Source organism: Anomalospiza imberbis, chromosome 2 (genome assembly GCF_031753505.1).
Source record: "Anomalospiza imberbis isolate Cuckoo-Finch-1a 21T00152 chromosome 2, ASM3175350v1, whole genome shotgun sequence".
Classification (NCBI taxonomy): Eukaryota; Metazoa; Chordata; class Aves; order Passeriformes; family Viduidae; genus Anomalospiza; species Anomalospiza imberbis.
In genome coordinates, this window is record NC_089682.1 from 81,466,471 (window position 1) to 81,478,687 (window position 12,217).

Consider the following 12,217-nt stretch of genomic DNA (forward strand, 5'->3'; position numbering starts at 1 on the left):
GTGACTTAGCCCAGCACAGTGACTGTGCCCAGCACAGAGGCGTCATGATGTGATGGCGTGGCTGATATTTCACTTTAACTCTACTGTTAAAGTGTTGGTAACTTCATGCACAGGAGAAACAGGCTCTTTGGATGCCAGAATAATATGCAGAACTCTTAGACCTGTTGTAGTTAACTTGTTCTGATATTGGTGATGTTTGCAATACAAATACCCTGCTTAGGCACTTTCTGTCTGGAGTGAAACCATGCGGCTGGCATGTGTTGAAAGCTCTTTTGAGCAAGCACTGTCTGTTTTGAATTTGGTCAGTGTAAAGGGAGCAAACTTAGGACCTGAAGCCATTAGAAATCATGATGAAGAATGAGAAACTGAATGAGTAGTAGGGAAGGACTGTTAACTGGGATATAGAAAATTTTGTGACAACATGACACATTTGAATTATGGCATTTTTAGCAAAAATGTTACAGTACAAAAAAGAACTCTCTAAAAGAGTTGACCTAATACAAATGATATGAGGTTATACCACCATTATTATTATTTATTTCTTTTTATACTTGTAATAATTCAGGTGTTTTCCAGACAGAAAAGCTGCAGGCCCTGCCCCAAAGAGCTTACAATCTAAAGGTGGACAAGGAGAGAGATGTGAAGGAGAGAGGGTCTACAGAGCAGTCAAGAATCCAAGATGGAAACTAACCAATCAAATATTATTTGAACACATTGTTGCACAACTATACAAACTATTTTCCAATTACGACTCATATTTTCCATTTTGGTTTAACTGTATCTGCCATGACACAAACAGGTGTGAAGAAAGGAAGCTTTCAATTTGTGTCATCAGAGAAAGCAGCACATGTGTAAAGTAGAGCCGGAAAACTCACCTTAAAGTATAGAGATGAGAGGGGTTTGCCTGGATTTCCAAGACACAGTTCAGTACCAGGACAATTTAGATCCAGAATGACATGGCTTTAGGTCAGGTCCTACAGGTTTACATGGCATAGATTACATCAGAAATATAAATTCACTCTATGCATCTGGAAGTTCCTTAATACATCCTAATACGAACTACAAAATCTGTCACACAGGGCTGGGGAAGTTAAGAATGAAATAACAACACTTTTGTGGGATATTCAGTGGGGGAAGGAATGGGTTGAAAGCTGGGGGTGGTTATTCTTATGCCAGTTGTAAAATGAAATTTTTAATAATGTCGGACACCAGCCAATGATTTAAAAACCCCACAATGTTTAATTTTAAAAATACTGGTTTTAACTAAGACAGTAAGTCATTCATCAGTTATGAAAAATACTATTAGGTTTTCATTATACATTTAGGTATCTATTATAAAACACCCAATCAGGTTCCCCCAGACTGTAAAATTGTCAAAGAAACTCCCTTAAGGCATGCCTTCTAAAACTTCTCAACAAATTGCCATATTTATTCACGTACTCAGGGGAATCATTGTATGCTTGTTTGTTCCTGAAGTATCTTTCCCTTAGCAAATGCAAGTGTATTGTAAAGGCAGACGCTAAGAAGCAGCTGAATATTAAAGTGCATAGGTTGTCCACATGAAGAAAAATAGATGGTTGAAGAAGCAGTAGCTGTGGTGATAAAGGATTCTTGGGGAGCAATCCATCATCAATTTTTAGTAAGCCACACATATTTGTTTTCCTATAAGAAACATTTCTACAGTCTTCAAAACTTGCAAATGCATTTCTAACAATGGTATCAGGACAGTGACACTCCTCTTGCTGTGAGGGAAAAGTTGTAATTAAATAATCAAATAGACCTATTTTTCATAATTTACAGGTATTCATATTCCTTCAATAAATAAAAGAATATAATTTATCTTCTGATTCTGTATAGATTTCAACACAAGTTTCTAGCACTTTAAACAAATTATTCTAATAGCTTGACATGAATTATGCTGGCAGGAGCCACATATGATTATTATGGTGCACAGAATCTTTTAAGAACCTACAAAGTTAAATAAAAGCATACAAGTCTCTTAAGCTACTTTTTATTTGCATAGAAAAATATTTATCATAGGAGTCAACTATCATATGAGAGAAATTCCATTTGTTGTAATTGAAAAAGTTAGCTAAAAAGTTTCTGTGGATTATTGCAACAGTACAAGAATACAAGATGCTTCCATTTATTAAAAAATGTAAAACAAATCGTGAAAGCTAAAGCAGGCTACAAAACAGAAGGTCCTCATATTTTCTTTCTCTTGACTACTATGTTACAAGATCATGTGCCACAGTTGAGTACTATAAAGTGTAATTCTGCATTAGCTAATATAATTCTTAAAACATTCCCCCCCAAAAGCACTATGCAAAATATATATATTTGTAAATGCTTCCTCCTGTAAGCATCACAACCTCGTTATTACATAGTCACCCTGAACAATTGTTTCCTGTTTCCCATCAGAGTCAATGCTAATGTCCAGTGCCTTGTCCAGCTGATCCTGTGGAGTGGCAGGTTCTGAGTTTTGTAACTCCATTTTCTCTATTTCTGAAGGACAAATACTTCCCTCTTCCTGTGAATCCAAAGACTCACTGGTATTTTGTGACTCAGCTAACACGCGTTTTTTGCCAGGATTTCGGAAGTTTAATTCACAGTTCATGATCAATTCTGCCCCTTCCAGTTCATCAGTTTTCTCACATTGTTCTTCTGCCTGTTGACGGGAAACTTCTTCAGAAACAGTGTATATTTTATTTGTACTCTGCTCCACAGAGTTTGTTTTTGATCGTCTGTGAAACAACCCAAAATTTTTTATGTCTGTTACAAAATTCACACGCTTTTGTTTCTCCTGAGTGGACTCTGACACCATCATTGCTGAGCCATTGCTTACATTATGTCCTTCAGAGGCGATATTGGCTGATCGTGGGTGAATCATCGTTGTTATGTCAAAAAGGCTGAAGGGTTTTTTCTTTCCTTTCTTGTTTCCTTCGCTCTCACTATTTTCTTCATTTTCTGACAGAGAGGCAGTGTCTTTGCTCATCTTTCCAGTCTGCAAATTAGACAGCTTGCTTCCTTTTAACAAACCCAGGACTTCAAAGCGAAAGCTGGAAATATCTTGTTTTAACTCCTAAAAATTAGGAAAAAAGATGAAATGTCAGAACATCAAAGCTCATTTGACTTTCCCTTTGAAATAAAAATAAAAAATAAAAAAAAGAAAAAAGGGGTTTATGCTGGTGTCAGTAATAAACTTTACTCTGTCGATGTTGGCATACCTGCCATCTTCAAGGTTGAAGATCTTGCTCTAGGAAGCAAGTTATTTGCTACCTGAATAGCTGAGTGTAAAAAATATGCTTCACAGTTTTAAAATATCTTACTAAATTACTAAAACACCTTTAAACATACCTTAAAATTTTCTTCTGTCAATCCTTCCTCAGTTTTGGCATCTCTTATCATCGCTGCAACATACCTTTTAACCAGATTTCTCATAACTTCCTAAAAATATAAAGTATTGTGTTAGCTTTTGTGGTATTAGTTAGTAATCCTACACTCACAGGCTCTGCTTGGACTTTTTCATGCTTTAGGAACATGACAAAAACTATACAAACCTCTTTGAAAATTTGTTTTGCTATTTGATGCTACTAATGCTTATTATCCTGAGAAGTGATATGTTACTAGATAGATATCACTAGTAATATCTATCTATAATATCTATCCTGCTAGATATTACTGGCAGGAAACATACCTTGGGCTTGACCCAAGGTATGTTTCCTGCCAGTAATATCTAGCCTGGCAGCGAGCAGTTGCTGATGCCTCATGAGAGCAAGTCTGGTATGGTTGTACAACTTTATTTCCAGCTATTCTCTGTCAAGCCTCCAGTGCTGTGAGATGCAGTGACTCTGAACAAAAATGATAGTTCTAGGTTTAATTGGCTGTGACAGGTTTTCTTATGCATTTTGAACTAATGTAAACTTTCGGCACACAAAAATCCTCTGCCAATGAATTCCACAGTATGGAGTAAGATTCCATTTCGGGGTTTTATTTTTAACCTTTGGTCTGGTAGTTTCCATTGTTGTCTTCTAAGAATCCTAGAAATTATTTAGGTTGAAATAGATACCTGGAGGCTGTCTGAGTCATCTCAGGGCCGTGCCCAGTCAAGTGCTGAATATCTCCATGGATGGAGATGCTGCAGCCTCCCTGAGCAACATTTCCCAGTTTTTTACTACCCTCACTGTGAAGATAATTCTCCTTACCTTACAGAATTTCCCTTCCTTCAACTTGTGTCTATTTTGTCTTTTGCATTGTACCTCGAAAAAAAATCTGGCTCCTTCTCTCTAACCCCCCATTATGTTATTTAAGGCAGCAGTTATATTTCCCCTAACCTACTCCAGGCTAAAATCTGAGCTGCTTGTATGACAGTCCTCTAAACATCTCGGTGCCCCCTTGATGGATCCCTTCCAGTTTGTTAACATCTCTCTTGAAGTGTGGGGCCCAGACTAGATACTGCTCTGGATACAGTCTCACAAGAGGGCTGGAGGAGAAAAATCACTTCCCTCAAAAGGCTGCCTATACAGCCTCGCTAATGCAGCGTAGTACATTTACAGATTTACAGATACATTTGCCATTTATCCATTTACAGATAAATGGCAAACTGCTGCTCTTTTCAGCCTCCTCATGATTCTATAGATCCTTGTTGTACTTCCCACAGATGCCTCTTCTTCAGGTTGGAAGAGTCCCAGCTTACCGAGTTTTTAAGGAAATTGTGTATGGGGGACTAAAGCTGGAGAGATGAAGAGCAGGTTCTGATGGAGCATGTCAGTTCACTGTACATATGGTCCTGATGATTCCTGGCAGGCAGGAATTTGCTTTTTTTAAAGGCAATCCATGTTACAATTTTAAATTGTAAAAATTTAATATTTAATATTATAGTGCATTATATTAAATATAAGGCAAAATACTGGATAGCATATTATTACTCTAGAAAATATCCTTTTGCTCCAAAAAGAAGAAAATTGTATTCTCAAATGCTTTTGTTTGAACATCAAAAATACTAAGCTTGTTTGCTAAAGAGGAAATAAGTACAAATTTTATGTTTTTTTTCCATTTATTTTCATTTTCCACTTTCTCATTAAATTATTCTACATTTTTTTCCTCATGAAGACCTTCTGAAGGCACAGAAAAACAATTGCCCAAAGAATAAACATAGGCCTGTACCTGGTATTGATGATGTCTCCTCAAATTGTCAGCTGCACGTCTCTGAAAAACAGAAAAGAATAAAAAATATATTAATCCCTGTGTGGATGTAAAACACTTAAGCATAGAGAGCAGCAGGTCTGTGTATTATACAGTATCTAGAAAGCTGAGAGGAGAGGTTCGAAATCTGTTGAAAAATGACTGCGTTTGAAAAAAGCCTATCATTTGCTTTATAGAAAGGGGAAGTCTGCTCTAGGGAAGGCAAAGTGGATTTTCTACATTTTTGTCAAAATGCTTTTATCCCTGCATCAGCATGCATGTGGTGGGGCAGCCAGGTCACAGGCTGCAGAGTCCCAGGGTCAATGATCTGAGATGGAAGTGGAACAATAGATTGTGTCACTCACTTGCACAGACTGAAGCATATTTTACTGAATTGAAAAAAGCTTGACTCATGTCAAGTTAGATTTTTCTTGGAGGTACACAGTGAAAGATCAGGAGTCAATGGACACGAGTTACAGAAGGGAAATTCTGCATGGAAAATCATCAACACAGTGGGATTCGTAAACCACGGTGTAAGCAAGACATTTGTTATGGCTCCTTATGTCTCATTTTAGGTAAAGCTAATCAAAACCTGCACTATAAAACTGTGTTAATGAGAAAGCTCCCTCTTAGTTCTCTGTTAAAAACACTTAGTCATAGAGAGGTGTATGGAAGAAACAGTTTTCAACACAGTTTGGTGTTGACAAGGAGGGAGGGTAAATGGGTTAGTAACTCTGAAGAGGAGCAGCAAAAAGAAGTGTGGTAGCATGAAAGAATCACCCAGGTTTCAAGCAGGTGTATTAAATTAAACTGCCATATCTAAGGGCTGCCCAGAAGAAGACAGGGAAAAAAGGCCGGATTTATTTTTTCCCTTAACTTCCTTTTGTCCTCAATTGCATAATAAGTAACATATCCCCATCCTCTACAATAATTATTCCTGACTGGTGAAAGAAACACAGCTTAAACTTAGACTCTCATATCTGCTGCTGACAATAAAATAATGTGTCTGACCACTGATTGTATCTCTACAAACCAGAACATTTAACAGCAGTAAAGCAGGGTGAAAGGTTATCCAAGGGACTTGTTAAAATTGACCTCAGTTGCATCATAGTAAGGCAGGCACAGCAAGTTATTTCTTTTTTTTTTTTTTTTTTTTTTACTTTAAAGAAATTATTAACCTTTTCCCTGTTAATAATAATAATAATAATAATAACTGTGGAATCAGTTTACACTTCAGAGTTGATTTCTTGTTTGCAATTAATTTAGGGATGCAGTGGTTTTGTGGCTGGGCTAGCAAAAAATAAAAGAAAAGGGGGAAATCATTATTTCCTCATCAGTCTAAGAGCCACTGTGGTGTAGGGCTTTGTACATGAGAATGCTTTCTTCAGTATTTTTCCAGATGGTGTTTCTCCATCTATGCCTCGCAAAAGAGAAAATGGCTATTTCTTGTGTTTAAGGATGGAGGGATGGGCGAGCTTGCCCATCACCAGGGCCAGAGGGAACAATGCAGCCGTGGGAAGGCTCATACCCTCACAACATCCGAACTTAGCTGGTTTTTAGAAAAAAAAAAAAAAAAATCACAGCTTTCTTGCAGCTGGCCACACGGTGGAGATGTTTCATTCTGCTGAAAAAGCACTAAGGGAGTCCGTGGCTAAGAGCGCCCTCAACAACAGATCTGACTCACAGGTGAAGGGAAAAACAATTTAAGGTGTAATAGAAACACACTTCAGATAAAGCGAATAACTACAAAGTAAAAAAAATGCACACAACACACACAATACTTCCTGCAGCTGCTGTCTGCTCTGCTTTATTTTACAGTGAAATGTGAAATAAATGAATAGGTTCAATTCTGTACCTGTAACAAGAGCTACCTAGATAACGTTTATCTTTTTTTTTTTTTGCAGCCACTTTGGAAACTCTCAGAAACAGAGGCTGTGGCTGTCCCCCTTAATGTAATGGCAACAAGGGATAACTATGTGAAAAGATTTGTGTAATAATGTGTCAGAACAATTCTACTGCACTTAATTGTTTTCAATCCATACCACCAAGAAGCTCAAAGAAAATTAATTTTATTGTATGTTTTCATGCACATCTACATACTTAGTCCACTGGGAATTACACCTATCAATAACCTACCAAATTTATTTTCACCAAACAGTTCTCTATCTGGCATTTAAATGTTTAGGTTCCATCTCCAGTTCCTAATCATCTTTGACTTCCTTTTGAAAGCAGAATGAATCTTTGCCTAAACACATCTGAAAACCAGGCTATTCACTAGAAATAAAATGTCATGAACATTCATATTGTCCTTATTTTAGTTCTCAGCTGGCCTGCTTTTCTCTACTCCGTTATGGTCTAATTTATGGTTCAAAACTTGTTTCAAGTAACCATTGTTATGTGCAGGAAGAAGTTAAAAATTATGGTTAGCAAAGGGATGAAAGTCTAATTTGACTAAAAATAGTAACAGGGTGGGAAACATGGTTATGCACGTTGAATGCAATAGTGAAATTGAGGGGGATGCTGTTGTCACTTTCCAAAAGGGGGCACTAATATCCTTTAGGAAGCTTTAATGGCAGCTTCACTAGTAATGATAATTTTTCTGGTCTTCCTGTTTATGCCATTCCTAGCAATTTACACTGTTTGGAAAAAAAGATCTCCTTAGCAGTCAAAAGTTTAATAAAATTGTATTACTTATTTTGATGTGTTTTATTAAAATTGTATCTTTTATAACGCAGGAATAGAAAGCCAATTGACCTCTCCATTTGACCTTAAACTGCTTAGTGATAAAGAAAATGGAACTATTGTCTGAACTATTGTCTGAAGTTGTGGGATATATTTGTCGTCTTGACTAGAAGCACCACCTTTAAAGGATTAGAACTTATCTGTGTTGTCAGAGAGTCTTCCCCATGAAATGATTCTTTGCTAATCAAGGAACACTCCAGATTATTGATTTCCATGCCAGATGGAAGGCATTATTTCTTTGCTCAACTTTCAATAAACATACATTACAGAGAAAATACAAAATGCTTACATTGACTTAAAAAATGCATCATTTTCCACTAGGTGAGAAAAGAAGAGGAGAAGGGAAAATGAGATTTTCTGTGACAAATGATAATAAAATCATGTAGGTTGCTTGGAAAATGGCATAAAATTCTGTATAGCTAGAAGAAAGGTATCTGTTTATCTAAACATGAGATGCAAAAAAAAACCAAAAAATACTGAAGCTATCCCTGGCAATACTCTCCATTTTCACTTCTGAAATACTTAAAATTAGAGGTAAAACACTTTTTGGTGACTGATCAGATGTAAAATAGAATGTAATTTGAGAAAAACAGTACCATTTGTTCCAGTGGGATTAGGATTTCTTTTCCCATATATCTTTTTTTTTTTTTTTCTGAAATACCAATAGATTTTAGATGGCCAACAGGATTAGCCTTGACACACCCATAAGCCTTGTGCAGTTAGGAAAAGCTCAGCCTAATTAACAGAATTATATTACTAACCTGGCTTTTGCAAAGGTGAGTTAACAAAATTAATAGAACTGATATAGATATAGATATAGATGATACAGTTATATGTAAAGAGTAGCACACAAGCACGCACTTATTTCAGAATTTTAAGTGCAGGAGATAAGTGATAATAGCTAAAGAAAATGCTGCATACCTGGGATATGTCAAAATGATAGAATAAAAAAAATGTGCTGAACTCTGAGTGGTAGAAGAGCTCTGTCTGATTCATAGCAGAGCTGAAATATTAGTAGACCACATGTACCATCCTGGCCTTCCTTCAGCTGAAGATGTGGCTAAAGAAGCTGCCATCAGCATGGCTGGGCCCCGTGTTGCTTTGGAGAAAAAGCCTCTCCCTTGAAAAACCTCCCCTTGACTTCACCACTCACTGCTTCAAGTGTCCCACTACAGCAAAGGACAGAAGAGCCACAGAACTGACATGCAAGGAGATGCAAATTGGCTTTTTTCAGAGGCATCTCACATCGCTACTGACTGTGTTCTTGCCCATGATAGTTTTGTTATAAACAGCAAAGTAGATGATCCTCTCAAACAATGTCCTACTTATTTTTACTGGCATTTCTCTTCTTCCTATGGGCCAGATAATTCATTTCACTAGAATGTGTGCTGTAAACTATCCTTACCCTCAACCCTTTCTTTATACATTCTGCCTGCATATACTGAACTCTCAACTGTACACATATATAAATTTTACAGTGGATGCTTGACACATTTGATTTGATCCTTAACTCAGTCCTAGTTCACGATTCCTGGCTTTTTGTTACTGAGGACTTTTTGCAGAGATCATGCATAATCCTTGCCAGCTTCTTTCTGTCTTATTATCTATTTTGTGTCCTCTAGCACGGACTCACTCTTTGGATGCACATTATTGCTTTTTCTACTGGAAAACACCATAGTACGTTACTGCTGATTAGCGCTTCCTAATAGGAAAGTTAACATTTACAGATTTCAGAACAGAATGTTTTGAAATCTGAGCTCTGCCTTACAGACAATGTGGCACCCATCCATATAGCCAATATAAGAAAATCATGTTATAGCATTTTTTTACTCTCCCAGGCCTGGTTGTAGGGAAGGAGACAGAGTTTATAATGCAGGACTCAGTGAAAAGGAGTAGATCCCAACAAAGCTTATCTTGTAGCTCAGAGGCCAAAGTTATTACAGAGCAGATACAAGTGAGCTGAAGTCCTCTGAGATCCTTGAACAAAAGACAAGGAAAACTCTTCATTAACTTTTGGTTGAAAGGGCACAGAGGTCCTAAATGTAATTTGTGGTGTAGCTTATTGGGACAATTGAAAAATTCTAGGAAATCAAGGCTGAGCTGTGGGTGATGGGAAGTTTGTTAGAAACAGAAAGAAGTGCTCTCCCTCAGGACAAGCTATGAGATCACTGTGGTGTGCCCATTTGTTGACTGATGATTAACCTCTTGGAGGATGTCCACTTAACAGCACCTATCCAATGCGGAAATCAGAGCACAGAGTGCCTATGTACTTTTTACTCCATTTTGGAGCTTGGGTGAATAACTGGGTCTGGAAATTGCAAAATGTTCCAAATTCACATAAACCTAATGGGGCTTGTGTTATGCTGAGGAATTAGCTGAAGTACTTTGTAGTTTTATGAGATGCCCATATGGTGGACTGAATCGGCCAGGTCAGCCACAGCCACTCACTTTTTTCAGGCAGCTGGAAGTGTGGTTGCCATGGTGGCTCTGCTTGTGAGCTCTCTGCTTCAGAGGGGTTTCAACTCTAATTCCAGCTAAGAATCTATTCTGCTGGGAAAACCATGGATGTATATGGCCCTACTGTCCCATATGCTTTAGGGATTACACTTTCAAATAATTAAAAGAAAAAAGTTACAGGAATCAACCCACTGTATGTCCCACATCTCTCCCTCACTGATGTCCTCCATCCCAAAGAGTTCAGTAATTAGTGGTTCACATTCAAATCATAAGGAAGCTTGGTTCAGCTCCTTTTCTTCTGTTCTCCCAAGAGAGCACCTTAGCCCCTGCAGTATCTTAAAGATCTTGAGAAGGAAATTTTTGTTGTCATAACTTTTATGCTTGAGGTAAATAATTAGATATCCACTGGAGAATAGAAGTAAATCTGTATCTCCTTAGCCCAAGATATTTGCTTTAAATGGCATCTGCTCCTTTCTTTTAAACAGAAATTTCATCCTGAGCTGAAAAGTTATCCCAACAAAAGCTTGTTTGAAACTGAAATATATTAATTAAAAAGTTTGGTGTTTGGAGATTTTGGGGGATTTTAACTTAAAAACAAAAAGAAAATTCTATTTGGAAAAATTCTCAAGTAGCTTGGTGCATAGACTCCCTACCCTTTCACCCTTTGCTGCACCGGTTTTCCCAAAAATAAGACATGGGTTTCTTGAAGGTGGTGTTTCTGTACCCTAGCAGGAGGTAGGTGCAGGAAGTAGACATGATCTTTCTGAATCCCCTTCCTTATCATGCCATTCAGCATATGGCTGGGAGCACCCCGTATCTTTCTTTATTATTCCACTTGTCCAGGAATGAGTTTACTCCCAAATCTGCAGTTTGAAAGGGTGAGAAAAAGGAAAAAGTATTTTCTTATCCCAGATGGAAGGTCTGACAAGAAATATTGTCCTGAAAGTTTATCTGGGATGTATAAGGGTATTCTGTACCTGTCTCAGTCAAACAGAAATATTGTGTTAATCAACCCTCTGCTATACACTGGCATCATACCATTAATTTTAATATCATTCTCTTAGTTTACACTAGCTAATCATCCCTACCAAATGTTTAACAAATGCCTAGAAGCATTGCCCACTCCCCCACAAGTACATCACTCTCTCTCTTGACTTTTTCTTTCTAACAACATCTCATGGTTTCTCCTTCTGTTGGTCTCTGCATTTACTTTTTTCTCTTTCTATATTACACAGAGATGTTTTACACTTAAGATTATTCGCCATTTATGCTAGTTCATGTTCTTTTTAAAATTTCTATATGAATAATTGTTAGTCTTTCTTAACTTAGTGTTTTTTTCAGTGTGTTTCTTGTCATCCATTAGTGGTTTGTTTCAATGTCACCCTCATGTTTATTAGTTTTTTGCCTGGCTGTTTCTTTCCTGTATGTACAAATATGACATCAAAGTGAAATACTTTTGCTTTCCCAATTTAGATACTGGCCAACAATATCAGTATATTGCAATAAGTCTGTTTTGAAGCTTTCTACAAAGAGGACAACATCCATTTATCAGCATAGAAATTGTGAATTAGTTTTATATGTCACTTTTCATCTTTACCATATATCTGTACAAGCATGTGAACTTGCTCCTCCAAGTACTTGTAGAGATTAAACTGCATTCCAGGATGCGACAGCAGAATAGGTAGGAAAAACTTATTACTCACTTATCAAGAAATAGGGAAGAAATACAAAGAAAAGGTTGATACCATACTAATGGTCCATCAAAGAATTGTATCATACCCCCTGACTTCTTTGAAATGGACGGAAGTTTTTTTCATAAGAATCAATAGCACAA

The 12,217-nt window shown here is 37.2% G+C and overlaps 1 protein-coding gene across 4 annotated transcripts in view; it reads right to left on the bottom strand.

Moving 5' to 3' along the window:
* Positions 1-509: 509 nt before the first annotated feature.
* Positions 510-12,217, bottom strand: part of TRPC4 (transient receptor potential cation channel subfamily C member 4) — a 129,250-nt gene continuing 117,542 nt past the window's right edge. For all 4 annotated transcript variants that reach the window (XM_068182062.1, XM_068182060.1, XM_068182061.1 and 1 more), the window contains 3 exons: positions 5,167-5,208; positions 3,358-3,447; positions 510-3,082 (listed from right to left, as the gene is read on the bottom strand). In XM_068182062.1, the coding sequence (XP_068038163.1) occupies positions 2,366-3,082; positions 3,358-3,447; positions 5,167-5,208 (849 nt within the window). In that variant the 3' untranslated portion in view covers positions 510-2,365. The remainder of the gene's footprint in view (positions 3,083-3,357; positions 3,448-5,166; positions 5,209-12,217) is intronic.